We start from the raw sequence: 15,348 nt of genomic DNA, 5'->3' as shown, positions 1-15,348 counted from the left end.
TCACACCACCCTCTGGCTGACCATGATTCAACTTGCCAGAGGAAGAAAGGAGCAAGTCTTGTGTGTGACCCACTTCTGACTTCCTTGAAACAGAAACTCTCATTTCAATTTGCAGCCATCACCATTAGCATCTCTTAAAATGTGCTGGGAGATAATTTTTTCCCATAAAAACCACTGACCATGGCCCAGCACCTCATGGAGTGAAGTGGCTTCGCTGCCATTTGTCTCCTACCTCTCATTAGCTCCAGGACATTGCTCCAAACTCAGAGCAGGGATTTTTCCCTCACCAAGGGAAGCTGCCTGTGAGCTCTGGCTTAAATAAACCCTTACTCTGACTTAACTAAACTCTGTCTCAGCCCCAGCTGGCCCTGTGGCCCTGCCTTACCCTTTGGATTTGACTTTGCTGCTCTCTGTTGCAGGGACGAGCTGGCAGTGATGGTGCCCGGGGAATGCCAGGCCAGACAGGACCAAAGGTAGTGCCACGTTTTTATGGATTTGGGGAATCTGCCTCTGCTTTGTAGCAGGAATGAGCTGAGGGATCCATGGAGAAGGAGCCCACCTTGCTTAGAGGAGGTTGTGAGGTGGTCCAGAGGTTCCTGTGAAGTCATGGAAGTTAAAAGAGGGAAGTTAAACACACTTCTGGAAGGCAGAATAGCAATCTTTTATTTTCTTTTATCTTTTCTTCTCTTTTCTCTCCTTTCCTTTTTTCTTTTATTTTCTCTTTTCTCTCCTTTTCTTTTTTCTTTTATTTTCTCTTTTCTCTCCTTTTCTTTTTTCTTTTCTTTTCGCTTTCCTTTCCTCTTTCCCTATTTTCTAATACCCCTTTTTTAATTGCTGGATGAAATATGCTGCACTTGTAGAACAAATACTTCAGAATCCCAATTACCAGAAACAAACATGAACAAGGGGCTGGAAAGACTCTAGAACAGAACCACCAAAACCCCACCTATTGACAGGGTGAGGAAGTGGAGGAGGCGTGGTGAGGAATTTTAATCCCCCTGTAGTTTTTTGTTGGAGACAAACCCCCTTCATTCCGCTGCGATCTGTTGGAATTACCAAGCAGCAAAGATGCTGCTCTGCTGGAAATGGAATGCAGGGGAAGTTTCCCAGGGAATGGTGCCTTAGAAGGTTTAAGCACTTTGTTATGGGGATACTTAAGGCTGCAATGGATGGGGGGGGGGTTTGATGCAGAGACAGGAGACCATAAATCATTTATCCAGCAAAGTGCTCTAATGAGCCTGTGCCCTCCGAGGAGGGGCTGCCGGGGAAGGAGGAGGGAATTTGCTGTGAGCACAGGCAGGGAGATGCTCTGGGACCTGCCAGAAGGAGAGGGCTGCAGGAGACCCTGGTGCTCGAATCACTGCGAGATAAGGGAACTGTGAAAGGGAGGAGCTGGTGCTGTTTTAGTGATTCAAAACACGTGTGGTTCACTCCTTTCCAGGGAAAAGGGGCTTTTCTGGCTCCTGGGTTTTGCTCCTTGCCCCTCCCTGGGCACTGGGAGTCACCCAGGATTTACAAACCCCTCTGTGTCCTCTCTTCTCCAAGGAGTTGTGGTATTTAGGAAGCAGCTCCTTCCTGTCCTAGTTTCATTAAGATACTGTCCAGGATTTATTTCTCTCTCTGTTTCTTTCCTCTGAGGGTTAAAAAGGATGTATGGGATGGTGGGAAAGCTCAGGGGACCTGTTGGCAGGTGTGGGGTTACCACAGTTTGCTCGTTGCAGTCTGTTATTCCATGGAATTACAACGAAATAAGTAATTGGATTAGGAGAACCTGCCCACAAGGGAGATGAAAAAATCACCCAGAGAAACTCTGAAATCCACATGGAAAAGCACTGAAAACTGGGCGAAGAGGGAAGAGTTTAACTCCAAATGACTTTGAGGCGGTTTTGGGGTTTTTTTTAATCCTTGTTTTACTCTATAACTTTGAGATCATCCCCAGTCTGATGGAAGGTGAAGGCTGAATGTCTGAGGGGGAAAATCGATTCCTCCTTGACACAGAAAGGAAACAAATGGGAAGAGGATTCAAATACGGGTAGAAATGTGTTCTAAACTGGTTTTTCTTCCAGGGTGACCGGGGGTTTGATGGCTTGGCTGGTTTGCCTGGTGAGAAGGGAAACAGGGTGAGTTTTCTCCCACTTTTTTTCTGGCTGGGATGAAACCTTGGAAGGAGGAGGTGGCTGGGAGGGACTGGGATGGGCACTGCGGTGCCATGAGGAGGGGATGAGTGTCCCTAAGAGCCTGTGGGGTGTCACAGCACCCTCCCAACATCCACATCCCAGGGAGCTGCAAGATCCATCTGGGACTGCTCCAAATGGGAATGGGGAGGAAAAAATTGCCTTAACACAATGCAGCCTTAAAAAACAAGGCAAGAGGCAAAACCTGCTGTTAGATGGTGCAGTTGGGGGTGGAAATTGCCTGAAATTACAGTGGGTTCAATCTCTTTGCTTTATAATTAAACAGTAGGGGAAAAAAATGGGAGAAGGTGGTTATTTTGGCAGGCTGGATGACCCTCCCCTCCCTGGAGCAGAGAGAGAGACAGCTGTGAGGGCACAGGGACCTCCAGCACAGACAGAAAAATCAAATCCATGCCTCGGTTCATCACCGTTCCCTGATGGTTTCCATTGCCAGAGCGTTTGCACCTTCTCTGAAGTGTTTTCTGCCCTTTTTTTACAGGGTGAGCCAGGCCCCCACGGCCCCCCGGGGGCTCCTGGAGAGGATGGGGAGAGGGTAAGTCTGCCTGTGGATTCAGCAGCCCTCGGAATTCCTAAGGAACCCCTGGAAACAAGAAGCAGATGCAGTGTCAGGCAGAGGCGTGCCAGGAGCTGCCAGCTCACGGCGGCTGCTCCCAGTCTTTGTGCCTTCCCAGGGAGGGAAGCAGGGGAACAAGGAGGTGGGAGTGGAAGTGGAAAGAAGAATTTGGCTTTAAAGATCTGGTCAGGAAAGTCAGGTTTTGTTAAAAGAAAAAAAAAAAAAAAATAGCACAAGAAAAACGTTCTTCCTTTTGTTGAGCGAATCATTGCTTCTGATTTTCTGAAATCCAGAGAACTGCAGCGAGATTTGGGGAGCAGAAATTCCCGACAGAGGCGGGAATCAAAGACTAAATTGTTCACTTCTCCTGCAGTCAATAATGGAAGGAGTTTAGCAAAGCCCAGACTAAGTGATTGCAGCTCTGGTTTAAGGGCAGAGGTTGGAAATGCTGAACCCACGGGCATGTGGTTCAACCCGAGGAGCCAGTGTGGATCTCCCAGGCTCTAATCCCCTTCCACGGTGGTTTTTCCCCACCTTGGGCTGTTAGTTTCCCCTGCCAAGCTCAGATAATCACACTTTCCTCACCACAGGCTGGGCAGCATTAATTAGTTTAATTAGTTGTGGCTGTAAAGTGCTTTGAGATAGAGCAGAGCAAAGCCGTGGCTGGAGGGGGAAGGAGGAGAGTCAGAACTTGAATCCCAGAGGGAAAAGAAACAGTTCCAGGTGTGCAGGGATGGCAGAACTGGGGAGAAGAGCATGGATTTATCAACAGAGGAGGAAGGTTTACAAGGATTGATTTCCTAAGAGGGAGCCTCAGGTTTGGGGTGATTTAAAAGCAGCTCAGGGGAAGCACCAGTTGATGGTTTTGGGGTATCCAGCAGGATATGGGAGAGGAGGGATGAAGAATTATCCCTTTGCTGCCTGAGGTTTATCTGAGGAGCTCTATTTGGCTAAATCCCATTCCCACCCTGCTTTGATGTTCGGTTTGGTGTTAAATCTTCTGCTTGTTGTCTCACCTGCCCTGAGTTGTGTCAGGTGGCAAAATCCATCTTTCTAAACATCAGCAGGAATTCTGGAGTATTTTTAGGGCCTTTCTAGTCCTTGGTAAACTCAGATTTAGTCCCCAGGCTTCCAGGGTGTTCCTTGGGCATGGAAACCCTGTCAGTCCTCCAGGGAAGCTGCTTTTCTGTGTGAATATTATTAAATAGGACAAAACCCCTGTGAGGTGACTGAACTAAAACTGGGGTTTTTTTCTGTCTCTCGCTGCTTCTCCCCGTGCCTCTGCTGCTGCCCAGGGAGATGATGGAGAAGTTGGACCCAGAGGTCTCCCTGGAGAACCTGTGAGTATCCCTTTCCTTTGGCTTCTCCTCTGGGGCATGGATTTCGTATGGAAAAGGTGTTTTTAGGGTCTCGTGGGGCAGCTTTCCCTGAGATCGTGCAGGGATTGAACTCATCGTGAAGCTCCACATGAACAATTTGAGTGTCTGTGCTGTAACAACTCTGCTTTGCTTATTTTCACTAAGACACCTCCCACAAATGTGAGGGGGGGGCTTGTTCACTTCTTTGATTGGTTTTTTGTGAGTTTGGGGGATTTTCAATGAAAAAAATTCTGACTGATTGTTTGCTCAGAAAAATCCTAACTTTAAAGCTTGGCTTAGATTAATCTCATGCTTTTCCTGCCTGTATCCCTCTCCCTGGTTTGGGGTTGAGGTAATCAGGTTGGGTAGAAATTAGGTGTGGTCAATGGATAGAAAATACAGTTTCTGTAAGTGTTCATAGCAAATTCCAGTGAGAAAAGAGATTTATCTCGGGGCAGTGGCAGCTTCACCACCCAGTTCCCACACACTTTGTCCTGTGCAGTGTCAGTGACTCCTTTTAAACCTCAGGATGAAATCCTGGCAGGATTGAACTCAAGGAAACTTTTACATCTGACCTCAGTGGGGTCAGTATTCTGTTCCCAGTGCACAAAACTTCCTAAATCTGCACTTTGTCAGTGTTTGGACCCCACGTGCTGCGGAGCAGCTGCAGCAGGAGCTGGGAATTCCTGGTGTCAGTAAGGATGGAGGAGATCTTAGTGGTGTTGGACAAATTCTTCAGATCAACCCAAAGGAATGCTTTCAAGGAGAATCCCACTGAAAAAAAAAAAAAAAAACCCAAACAAATAGTTGGGTTGTCAGTTAAATACTCTGAAAAAGCGTTTTTCCCCCCAATACTGAGAATTTTTTTAGTTGGCAAACTCTGCTTGTGACTGGCTGTGGATTTCTGTGTGTGGTGCAGTTGCTGGCTGCTGATTTCACCCCGAATGCATTTCCCTTGTTATGAAAAGAACATTATCTGTCATTTCCTTTCAAAATGTCTGATTTGGTTGTGCTAAGGCCCAGCGTGGTGGCCCGAGAGTAATTGATGGGAATTGTTGGACACAGTTCATGGGAGACAGGGAAGGGTTGGCATTTACAGACTCACTGGAACTAAATTATAGACAAAATGTCTGATTAACTTCTGGGAAAGATTAATCAACTCAGCTATCTCCTTAGCACATGTCCAAGCAATAACTTATGGCTTATTAACTTCCTAAAAGCGTTTATGTGCTCAGGTAACAGAGCAACAAAAGAGGAGCTCAAATGAGGATAACACACACAGGGAAGTTGGTTTTTATTTCAGCAGCAGGAGTCAAAATCTCTGGGCTGGCCAGGATAAAGGATTCAGCTGCATTACAGGGAATTTTGCTGTGAATATACACACCCTAAAGCTGGGGGTTTGTCTTCTCTGCCCTCAGCCACAAAAGGGTCACTCCAAATGTGGCTGAAACCAGTGGTGAGGCTTCAGAATGGGTTTCCCTCCATCCTGCTCCACTTTCCTTCCAGTTGCCCTCACCAGTGGAGTTTCTGCTCTGGGATTCATGCAGGGCTTTATCTCAGGAGGTCTCCAGTGGCTGGGAGAGACCTTTGGATTCATCCAGTTTTTGCTGGAAACAGCAAATTTTTTTGCAGCATCAAAATCCCCACGACCTCCAAGATGAGACATTTCGTTAATGTCTCAATTTCACCCTGTAACATTTCATTTTAATTCCTCAGCCTTCTCTGCATCGTAAAAAGGGGGCTGTGCAATATTTGGGCAGACAGATAAAAGTGCCCATCAATCAAGAACGATTCTCCTCCATGGCAGGGAAGGAGCTCCATCCATACAAATTCCCTGTGTTCCCCTCATTTCAGGAAGGGCCTGGGATTAAAAGCTGAGCTCTCAGGGAGTGCTCACAGATCCCACCCCTTTCCTTCCACTCCAAACCCCGCTGAAGGCTCCAGGCACAGCAGGGGCTGGGATGGCATTTGCAAAAATTCCCACTGCAGGAATACAAATCCTCCTGCTGTGTTTTCCTTACTCGATGTGGTGCTCCAATCCCACCAATTTTCCTGAAGACAATGCCAGGTTAAATTCTAGGAATGGACACCAAGAGAGCAGAAGTCCTGACCTGTTAATGCTGGATGACCAAATGCCCTTAAAAATATACATTTACGCTGCAGGCTGGAAACCTTTCCCAGCCTTGCTGAGTTGTGTGGATTGTCCATGAAAAAAGCTCAGTCTGGAGAGATTTTTGGGATGATCCATTGGTGTTATCAGGTCATCCTTCATAACTTTCCCTGCTGGAATGACTTGGCTGCAAAGAGTTTTGCATCCTTGTGTGGGAATAATCCAGGAATAGGATTAAATTTATAAAGAAAAATTGGTTCCAGGGGAATTTGTTCCAATCCAAGGCATAAATGGCTGTGCCCATATTATTTAGCTTTATAACACAAGGATCTGTGCCCAGGGGATTTCTCTCCCAGTGTGTAACTCAGGGGAGCTGCTGCAGCACCAGCAAGGTCCTTCCCAGCCCTGCTGTGTCCGTGTCCAGCGTGCTGCTCCTCCTGATCAGTGCTGGGAGAACATTGGGAATTCTAACCCTGTTTTTTCCCCCCACAGGGACCCCGAGGACTGCTGGGCCCCAAGGGACCCCCAGGACCCCCGGGGCCACCGGTGAGTTCCCTGCTCCCCTCCCCAGAGCCTCCCAGACCAAAACCCCCTCAGCCATTCCAGCAGATCATCCAGCTGCATAGTTTCCCACATGTGGGCAATGAAAAGCAGTGGTATCCCAAACAAAAAAATCATGGCTCGGAGTCTGTCTTCTCCCCCATTTTCAGTGGTGTCACGTCCAGTCACAGCAGCAGCAGATTTGCCCCACCTGAGTAAATATTAATGCCTTGCTCAGGCTGGGAGGGAGGAATGAGAGTTATTAACACAGTGCCTTTGCTATTAACTCCTGCCCGAGGGCTCTGAAGCAGTTCCTTCATATGCCAGACCAGAGCTGAGGCTGGAGCATGTGGGATTTTATTCAGGAGACCTCATCCCTGGAAGTGCTGATGCAGGGGCTCTCCCTAAATCACTGCTGCTGGCTGGAATCCCAGACCTTAAAACCCAACCCTAAAGCTAAAGGGGTCAGTGTTTAATGGGGAACATTTTGTGGCCCTTCACCCCTCCTGGGATGTGAAGACACCTTTGCTGTGAGTTCCTGGTGCTGCTGGAATTTAATGAGGAGGAATTGAACTCGGGATTTGCTCCCAAACTGTCTCATCTCCCACAGATGGGATGTTCCACACAGATCCCAGCAGAACCTGGAGAAAAGGAGGCTCAGGGAATTCTTATTCTCTACAAATCCCTGGCAGGAGGTTGTGGTGAGGAGGGCCAGTCTCTTCTCCCAAGCAACAAGATGAGAGGAAAAGGCCCCAAGTTGTGCCAGGGGGGAGGTTTAGGGTGGGTATTAGGAACAATTTCTTCCTGGAAAGAGTTGCCAAGCAGTGCCCAGGGAATGGTGGAGTCACCATCCATGGAAGTGTTCCAACCCCACGTGGATGTGGCACCTGGGGACGTGGTTTGCTGGCAAACATGGTGCTGGGTTAATGCTGGGTTTGGTGATTTTATTTTCCAACCTTAACAATCCCATGATTCTGAAATGGCAGCAGGGGAACATCTCCATGTTCCCCCCTCAGTGAAGGTGCTCAGGGAGTGTTTGACCCCCAGTTTTTTGGCACGAGGCAGCACAGCCCTGTCACTTTTACCTGCCTGCATCCCAAGCCACGTGTTTTTCCCTGTTTTCCTTTGCCACTCCGTGCCTGCTTGCTGTGGGATGCAATCCAGCCAGGATTTCCTCAGCCTGGTGCTGATTGTGCCTCGCAGGCAGGTGAAACCAAAGGGGAAAGCACTGAAATGACTTTAAAAAATCCACCTGGATTCATGGAATTGGCTGCTTTACCAAACACCTCTAGGAAATTGTTCCCTTTCCACATGATCCAAGGGGTTTCTTGCTTTTTTTATTATTTTTATGGCAATTTCCCCTGCTTTTGTGGTGTGAAATAATGAGGTATTTTCTCACTGCTGCTGTTTTTTAAATCCTTTCCAAGGGTGTGGCTGGCATGGATGGACAAACAGGTCCCAAAGGGAATGTGGTAAGTTCTCCCTGCAAATTTTTACAGGCAGTTCAGATATTCTATACAGCAACATGTGAAATTCTGCTGGATTAGGTTTGCTAATTGCTTTTTAGCCTGGTCTAGATTCCTATCAAAGCCTGTGAAAAGCACCAGGAACATCGTCCTGCAGCAAATGGATGTTAATTTATTGTAATTTCTGATGGAATTACACATTATTTCTCCGTGAAAGATGAAACATTTTCGTCAAGATGCATGCTGGGCTAATGAGTATCAAACCAGAGGCATTTAACTGAGAAGGAAAAAGTTTCTCTGGGCCTTGGATGGAGGGGAGGGGATGGATTCCCTGGAGAAGAAATGCAGAGCCAGGTGGTGTTAGAGCTTTGCTCAGCTCCTGTGGGCTGGAAATGCTTGGATAGGAGTCAGTGTGCCTTGGAGTGACTTCCCCCTTCCTTATCCCATTTGGAAAAGCCATTTCCAGGAGCTCTTGGTTACTGGGAGAAGGTCACAGAGGGTTCAGGGTGCTGTGGGAGGGTGTGGATCCAGCTCAGGTGTGTCCAGGCAGTGGGAATACAGGGATATGGCTGGGGAATATTCAGGAATTGTGGTTCCAGCTCCATCTCACCTTTCCCACCTTCACCCCTGCCTTTGTCTCCTCACAGGGCCCTCAGGGCGAGCCAGGCCCCCCAGGACAGCAGGGGAACCCAGGGGCTCAGGTAAGAACAAATCTCCTTCTTCACAGGTGGGAAAAAGGGGTGGAATTCAGCACCAGCCTCTCTCCCCTGCCAGAAATGGGAGCAGCAATTTGAGAGATTTGCTGGGAATTGGCTCGAGGAGATTTTGCTGCTCCAAAATCTTCCTGAAAACACTCCCAGTGTCGGATCCCCCAGTTCTCACCTGGCTGCGGCAAAGCCAGAGCTGCTCTAGGAATCTCTTTGGCCAGGTCACACCTTGGCTGATGTTTGGCATCCATCCCACTGTCCAGTTGCTCCAGAGCCAGATATCCAGGCCGTTCCCATGGCTCTCAGGGAATCCTGCTCCTCAGAGCATCCCTGTTTCCCTCCTGGGCCGAGCCTGGCTGCCCTCAGCCCATGCAGCTCTCCAGAGCTAAAAGGACATTTTCTTGTCTCTCACAAAACATTTTGGGAATGAATGGAGCTGGGGAAGTCCCCAGCCCTCACAGGCACTAAAATAATGCTCAGCTGAGACTCTGCCAAGGTGCATTTGGAAGGAATGACTCGTTCCTTAATGACCCTAATTTTTTTTTTTTTTTTTTTTTTTTTTGGCTTTTCACAGGGTCTTCCAGGTCCACAAGGTGCCATCGGTCCCCCAGGAGAGAAAGTGAGTTTAAATTCAGCTCTGGCCTCAGCCATGGATTTACATTTTGCTCCTTCAGCTGCTCCTTTGCCCCATGTGCAACATCTGTTTGCAGCCGTGGCCATGAAAGTCTAATGCCTCTCATTCCAGACAGAGCAGAGATCAAGCCAGCTTGGTTTACCTCTAATTCATCATATTTGCATTCATTTCCCCTCTGAGGAGAAACATTTTGAAGGCAGCCTATGGTAAAACATGAGGGGAGGATTGAAAATTGTTCTTTTTCCATGGGTTTTGGGAGTCTGAGTGGGATGATAATGGGAAGAGCTCATGGATCCCCTCCCTCTGCCTCTCTGATTTTCTGGCTGTTGATGTGGGACTGGTGCTGGCCTTGAACCAGCAGGATTTAAAAGAGGAGAAGTTTCCCCCAGCAGCCCTGGGACCAGCAGGATTTAAAGGAGGAGAAGTTTCTCCCTCAGAGGGGTCATTCAGGGTTTGCTCAGCTCGCACTGAGCAGGGACACTGTGTGTGTGTCCCTGGGTGTCCCCTCTGCTTGTTTGGAGTGGAATTATCAAATAATCCCCCTGTGAAGGAGCACACTGACAGCTCTGCCAGATAAGTGGCACTTCCTGATGTATGAGAAATCAGCAGTTGCTAATTAAAAGGTGCTCACTGAGCAGTGTTAGAGCAGCAAGTCCAGTCAGCCGGGGCAGCTCCTCTCCTTTGTTGTTTTTCACCCAAAAATGGGCATTTCTTTGCCCTGTGACCCCATAGTTTGATATCCTCCACCTTGTCCTCACGCAGCTGTGCATTATCCTGGGTGTTTGGCAGGATGTGGTGCCTCGAGCTCCTGTGCAGCTCTCATTGCTGCATCCTGGCTGTGTGTGAGGTGCCAGCACGGGCACTGCAGCATCCTGGGGTGCTGGAACAGCTCTGCCCACAGAAATACACGGATTCATTACAAACTGGGGCAGTTTCTCCATCTCTCACAGCTGGGAAAAGCAGGAAATGTGGCTGAAAATCCCTATCCTCTGATGCTCTGGAGGAGGCTCTGATTGATTTTTCTGTTTGCTTTTAGGGCCCGCTGGGCAAACCTGGCCTCCCTGGCATGCCTGGTGCTGATGGGCCCCCGGTAAGTGCTCCTCTCCTGCTGCCCTGCCAGGGCTGATCCTGCATCCACCCAGCCTGGAATGGCCCCTGGCCTTGGGAAATGGGAGCCCAGGTTGTGATTTGAGCCCCTCACGGCTCAAAGGGAGGCAATGGGAAGGGTAAAAGCAAGAGAAGTCATGGGTTGGGATAAAGGCAGTTTAATGTGGAAATCAAGAGAGTTGAATATGGAAAGAAACCACACCCTGCAAGGTCAGCTCTCACTCTCCTTGCAGGCTGGGATCAGTTTGGGAAGCCCCATCACAGCTTTGCCCACTCTGGGTACTTCTCACCATCTCTCCAGGCCTCTCTTTCCACTCTTCTCGCTCTTGCTGTGTTTTCTGGATGCTGGCAGCTCCCCGAGGCAGGGATAGATCCTGTGGGTGTTTATTCACATCCCAGCCGTGCCTGGGGCGCTCCTGGCCTCGCCCTGGGCGCTGCTGCACAGGGGTGATAAGAGCAGGTGGAAATTACCTGTCAATGTTCCGTTCTCACACCTTTCCCCCTCTCTAATCCCTCTTTAAACATCATTTGCTCCTCGCTCTGGAAATCAGTCTCAACAAGATCACCGGTCTTTCAACCCAGTCTCATTTTTACCCATCTCATTCTTTCATTTAAGAATGAAAACCGCAAAATTGTTTCATGCTGCAAATGTAAATGCAGAGCACGACCCGAGGAGAAAAAAAAAAAGAAGAAAGAAAAATTGCATTTCCCACCCTGGGATTATCATTCCTACGGAGGGCACTTGGAACATCCGTACAGTTGTTAGCTGAGTCAACAGAGCAGCTCCGGCAAAGCCCAGAACATCTCTAAATCTGTAGGTTTTGATGGGAAATTCCTGCAGCAGCCTCCGGGGAGGTTCTGCTGGAGAAACTCTTTATTTTTATGCAGCCTGGAGGCTGTGGAGGAGCTGCAGAGTGGCTGTGCATGGACAGGGACCTTTCCCACAGGTGGGCAGCGTTTGAGGGGTTGGGTTGCTCTTTCCAAGGACAAAAAGTGTTCTTTTTATAGGAATCTGTCTTGGAAAAGCCCTGAAAATCCCTGCGGGCCTTGCTGCGAGAGCTGCTCATCAATCTGTGATCTCAGGAGCAGCCAGGGAGATGGGCATGGTGAAAAGGGGGATATTTAGTGCAGGGTGGGCCAAAGCTTTTGAGATCCTGCTGCAGGTTCATCCTGGAGCTGAAGGCAGGAGTGGTTTTATGGATCCTCTGTGCCCTGGTGCTCTTGGTGTTGTTAAACTCACAGGACAAACTGAGATGTGAGTTTTCTCCCCCATTTTGCTGCTGTAGGAATGACAGCTGTCATTCTGTTCCTTTACTAAACCAGCCTGGTTTAGGGAGTCTGGCTTGTCTGACATTCCTGTTCTGAAACTGATGATGGGAGACACTCCGAGTTTTGTTTGTTATAGCAGAAGAAATGTGTGTATTTAAAGGAGAGAGTTCAGTGAAGACACCAGTGAGTGCAGAATGGCTTTAGAGCAGCTGGAGGTGCTCCCATCATCCTTTAAAAATCAAAGTCCTTGGGTGTGCAGTGAGTGCCCTTTTAGGGGTCATTGATACTCTGGATATTGCCAATCCAGGAGTTCTTTTAGATCCCAGCTCCATTTGGGACCCAGCTGTAGGGAAACCACTAAAAATCATTTTGCTGGGTTCCCCCCATTTCTCACTGATCCTCCCAACTCTACCTGAGGCAACTCACACTTTGATTTTTACTGCCTGGGACCCCAGCAAAAGGCTCTAAATGCTGTTGATGAGAACACATTGGAAACTCTGGGATGCTGAATTATTCAGCATCAAATCCCAAGAGGAATGCTGGCCAGCCTCCAGCCAGCCCCTGTCTCACAGGGACGCAGGTTAGCTGAGCACTCATCATGGGATCTGGGACTGAACTCCAGGGATTAGGAACTTAATGAGGGGCTCTGACCAGTCTGGGCATCTTGTGACCTTCACAAGTTTCCTGCCACCTGGATTCTATCTCTTTTTCCTACCTGCAAAACCCCTTTGTTGCTTTGCTGCTGAACTCACCCAGGTATTCTGCTGTGCAAAGAATCTTCCAGAATGCTTCGTGCTGCTCTGCTGGGAGGTGGTGAAGGGTAAAATTAGCAATAACCAGGTAGAAAAGCACCAAGGATCCAAATGCTGCTCTCTTCCTTCTGGGAAAAGCGAGGTGGCTTCAGGGGGGCCACTTGTGTCAGTAGGAGCTTCCTGGGGAGCAGCTGCTCTCTGACAAATAAATCACAGCTACCAAAGCATTAAATGTGCACTAAACCCCAAAATTCTCTTTGTTTCTTTTAACCATAGGGTCATCCTGGCAAGGAAGGCCCTCCTGGAGAGAAGGGGAGTCAGGTAGGTGTCCACAGAACCCTCAGCTCTGCCAAGAGATGGATCTCCACAGGGATGGCTGGGGAGTCAGGGATGCGGGGCAGGGGAGGTGCTGAGAAACAAACCCAGTTAAATTTAACAGCTGAGCCCAGATTTGATCTGTCTGGGTGTCTCTCCTGGTCTGAGCTCCTCCCAGCTCTCCTGGCCAGCAGAGCTCCACAGACCAGCACACAATGAGAACCTGTGAAGGGAAGCTTGCTCTTGACAGACACAAATAAATATCCTTTGTGGCACAGGGAATGTAGAAAATAGGTTTTTTTTCCCTTCCCTCTCAGAGTCCCTCTTGAACAATGTATTTGAGATTATTGCCAGAGGCCAAAGCCCTTGAATTATGCACTGGTCCATCTGTCCAGGAGATTTGCCAGCTGCATTCCTGCTGCAGCCCAAGCATCAGAAAACATTGCACTTGTCCAAAGTCTCTGCTTAGAGCTCAGCCCAGCTGGATGGACATCCAGGAGTGCTGGTGCTGCTGGACACAACCACAGCTGGATTTGTCCCACAGGAGGCTGAAAATTCCGACCTTTCCTTTTTGGGGGTGATCCCTCCTCTCCGAGATCATCACTGGTTCTGCTGTTCCTGCAAACCAGGGTGGTTTGGGAGCAGAGAGGCAGCAGAACATGTTCCTCCTCCCTGGTTTTCTTCAACCCAAACCACAAATCATCACCCTGGTGTATAAATCCCCTTTCTAACAAGTTTTTGCCATCCTGACTCTTGTCATTCTCCTTTTCCTCTTGGATGGGTCTTTGCCATCAGCTCAGCCCACCACACCTGCTGCAGGTGATGCTCCCGCAGCTCTTTTGGACTCTTTGGGGCTCTTTTGGGCTATTTTCAGGTGGCTGCTGCCATTCCTATCCCATGTGGGAAAGAGGAAATTTGTTTTCCACACCCCCTCCTTATCTCTGCACCTTTGTGCTGGTTTCTGATGTGTTTTTCTTGTTTGCATTTCGTTCCCCTCAGGGTCCCCCCGGTCCTCAGGGCCCCATTGGTTATCCAGGACCACGTGGAGTCAAGGTAAGGAGATGGAGAAGCAGTGTCCATCTCACTGGAGTTCTCCAGCCTGTGCTGGACACTGCTGGTGGGCACAGATGTCCACTCAGGGCCACCTCAGTGACCACCTGCAGTTATTGCTCCAGCAAGTCTTGGGCCAGCATTTTATCCATGGGGGATTACAAATTCCCTGCTCCTCAACAACCCCAGTTCAGCACTTTGGAGAGATTTCCCTCGTAATTCTGGGAGAGCAAGGCTCGCTCCCATTCCCATTCTTCCCAGTTTACAGCCAGAGTAAATCCCAGCCAGAATGTGCAGCCTTTTACAAGGCTGATAAACCAGAGCAGCCTTTTCCCAACACAAAGTTAGCTTTTCATGCTCCTGGTCCCAAGCCTTGCTTGGCAGAGCCTGAGTGTCTCAGCCATGTGCTTTTTCATGGATTGAATTCCAGCTCCTGCCTCATTCCTGCTGCTGGCGAGGCAGTGGGGATTTTTTTCCCCATTCGCTTGTGGTTTTATGCCCATCAGGATGTACCAATTCAGGTGCACATGCATCCTGCATCCCAAAAATCCCATGAATCCACAGGGATCTGCACTGGCAAACACAAACACAGCTTGGAGACTGAGAAAGGTGAAGTTAAATCGTCTCAAACCCCTCCTTTTCAACAGCAGAAACGCATTTGCTGTTCCACCTTCAGTGGGATGTGTTTAACCAGAGCAAACTTGCAGCTCATTTCTTGCAAGGCTGCAGATGGAGATAGAGTGATCCATTAGGGAATGTTGGATTTCCCATTGAAGTTGGAACTGCTCCACGTTAGAAGGAGTTCAAGAAATTGTGTGGTGCACCAAACCCCACAGCCAAGGTTTAGCTTCCTACGAGCAGCGTTCCGTGAACTGCACGAGCCTCCAGCTTGGGGAAAAAAAGAAGTGTCTGATTGGGTTTGTAGCCATAAATAACTTTCAGATCTTTCCTCCCTTACCAGAGCCCTGCTCTGCTGCACAAATCTTGATGGATTTTTAATTATACTTTTTCTTGACGTGCTAAAAGGAAGAAAAACTTAAAACACCCAAGCAAAGCATTACTCCTTTTAACAAAAAACCCCAAAGTGGTGTTTTTTCTTGTGCTGGTGTGGATACTCTTTTTTTTTTTTTTCAAGTTTCTATGGAAAATACAGACAGAAAAAAAGATTTTGTTGTGAATTTTGTCCCTGGGAACAGAACTTATAGGTAGAGACCACCAACCCCACCTACCAAATCAACACAGCAGAGGTTTGGGACTGTAAGATGCTCCCTGGTGAGCCAAAATCCAGAGGG

General features: G+C 48.6%; 1 protein-coding gene across 2 annotated transcripts in view; it reads left to right on the top strand.

The window, feature by feature from the left end:
• COL5A1 (collagen type V alpha 1 chain) overlaps positions 1 to 15,348 on the top strand; it is a 133,727-nt gene that overhangs the window by 80,869 nt on the left and 37,510 nt on the right. For both annotated transcript variants that reach the window (XM_048325350.1, XM_048325349.1), the window contains exons 17-27: positions 420 to 473; positions 2,067 to 2,120; positions 2,674 to 2,727; positions 4,044 to 4,088; positions 6,709 to 6,762; positions 8,184 to 8,228; positions 8,870 to 8,923; positions 9,504 to 9,548; positions 10,600 to 10,653; positions 12,968 to 13,012; positions 14,006 to 14,059. In XM_048325350.1, the coding sequence (XP_048181307.1) occupies positions 420 to 473; positions 2,067 to 2,120; positions 2,674 to 2,727; positions 4,044 to 4,088; positions 6,709 to 6,762; positions 8,184 to 8,228; positions 8,870 to 8,923; positions 9,504 to 9,548; positions 10,600 to 10,653; positions 12,968 to 13,012; positions 14,006 to 14,059 (558 nt within the window). The remainder of the gene's footprint in view (positions 1 to 419; positions 474 to 2,066; positions 2,121 to 2,673; positions 2,728 to 4,043; positions 4,089 to 6,708; positions 6,763 to 8,183; positions 8,229 to 8,869; positions 8,924 to 9,503; positions 9,549 to 10,599; positions 10,654 to 12,967; positions 13,013 to 14,005; positions 14,060 to 15,348) is intronic.

This window comes from Corvus hawaiiensis, chromosome 21, assembly GCF_020740725.1.
Source record: "Corvus hawaiiensis isolate bCorHaw1 chromosome 21, bCorHaw1.pri.cur, whole genome shotgun sequence".
NCBI lineage: Eukaryota > Metazoa > Chordata > Aves > Passeriformes > Corvidae > Corvus > Corvus hawaiiensis.
Note: the sequence above shows the minus strand (reverse complement) of the source record. Positions and strands in the feature narration are given on the sequence as shown.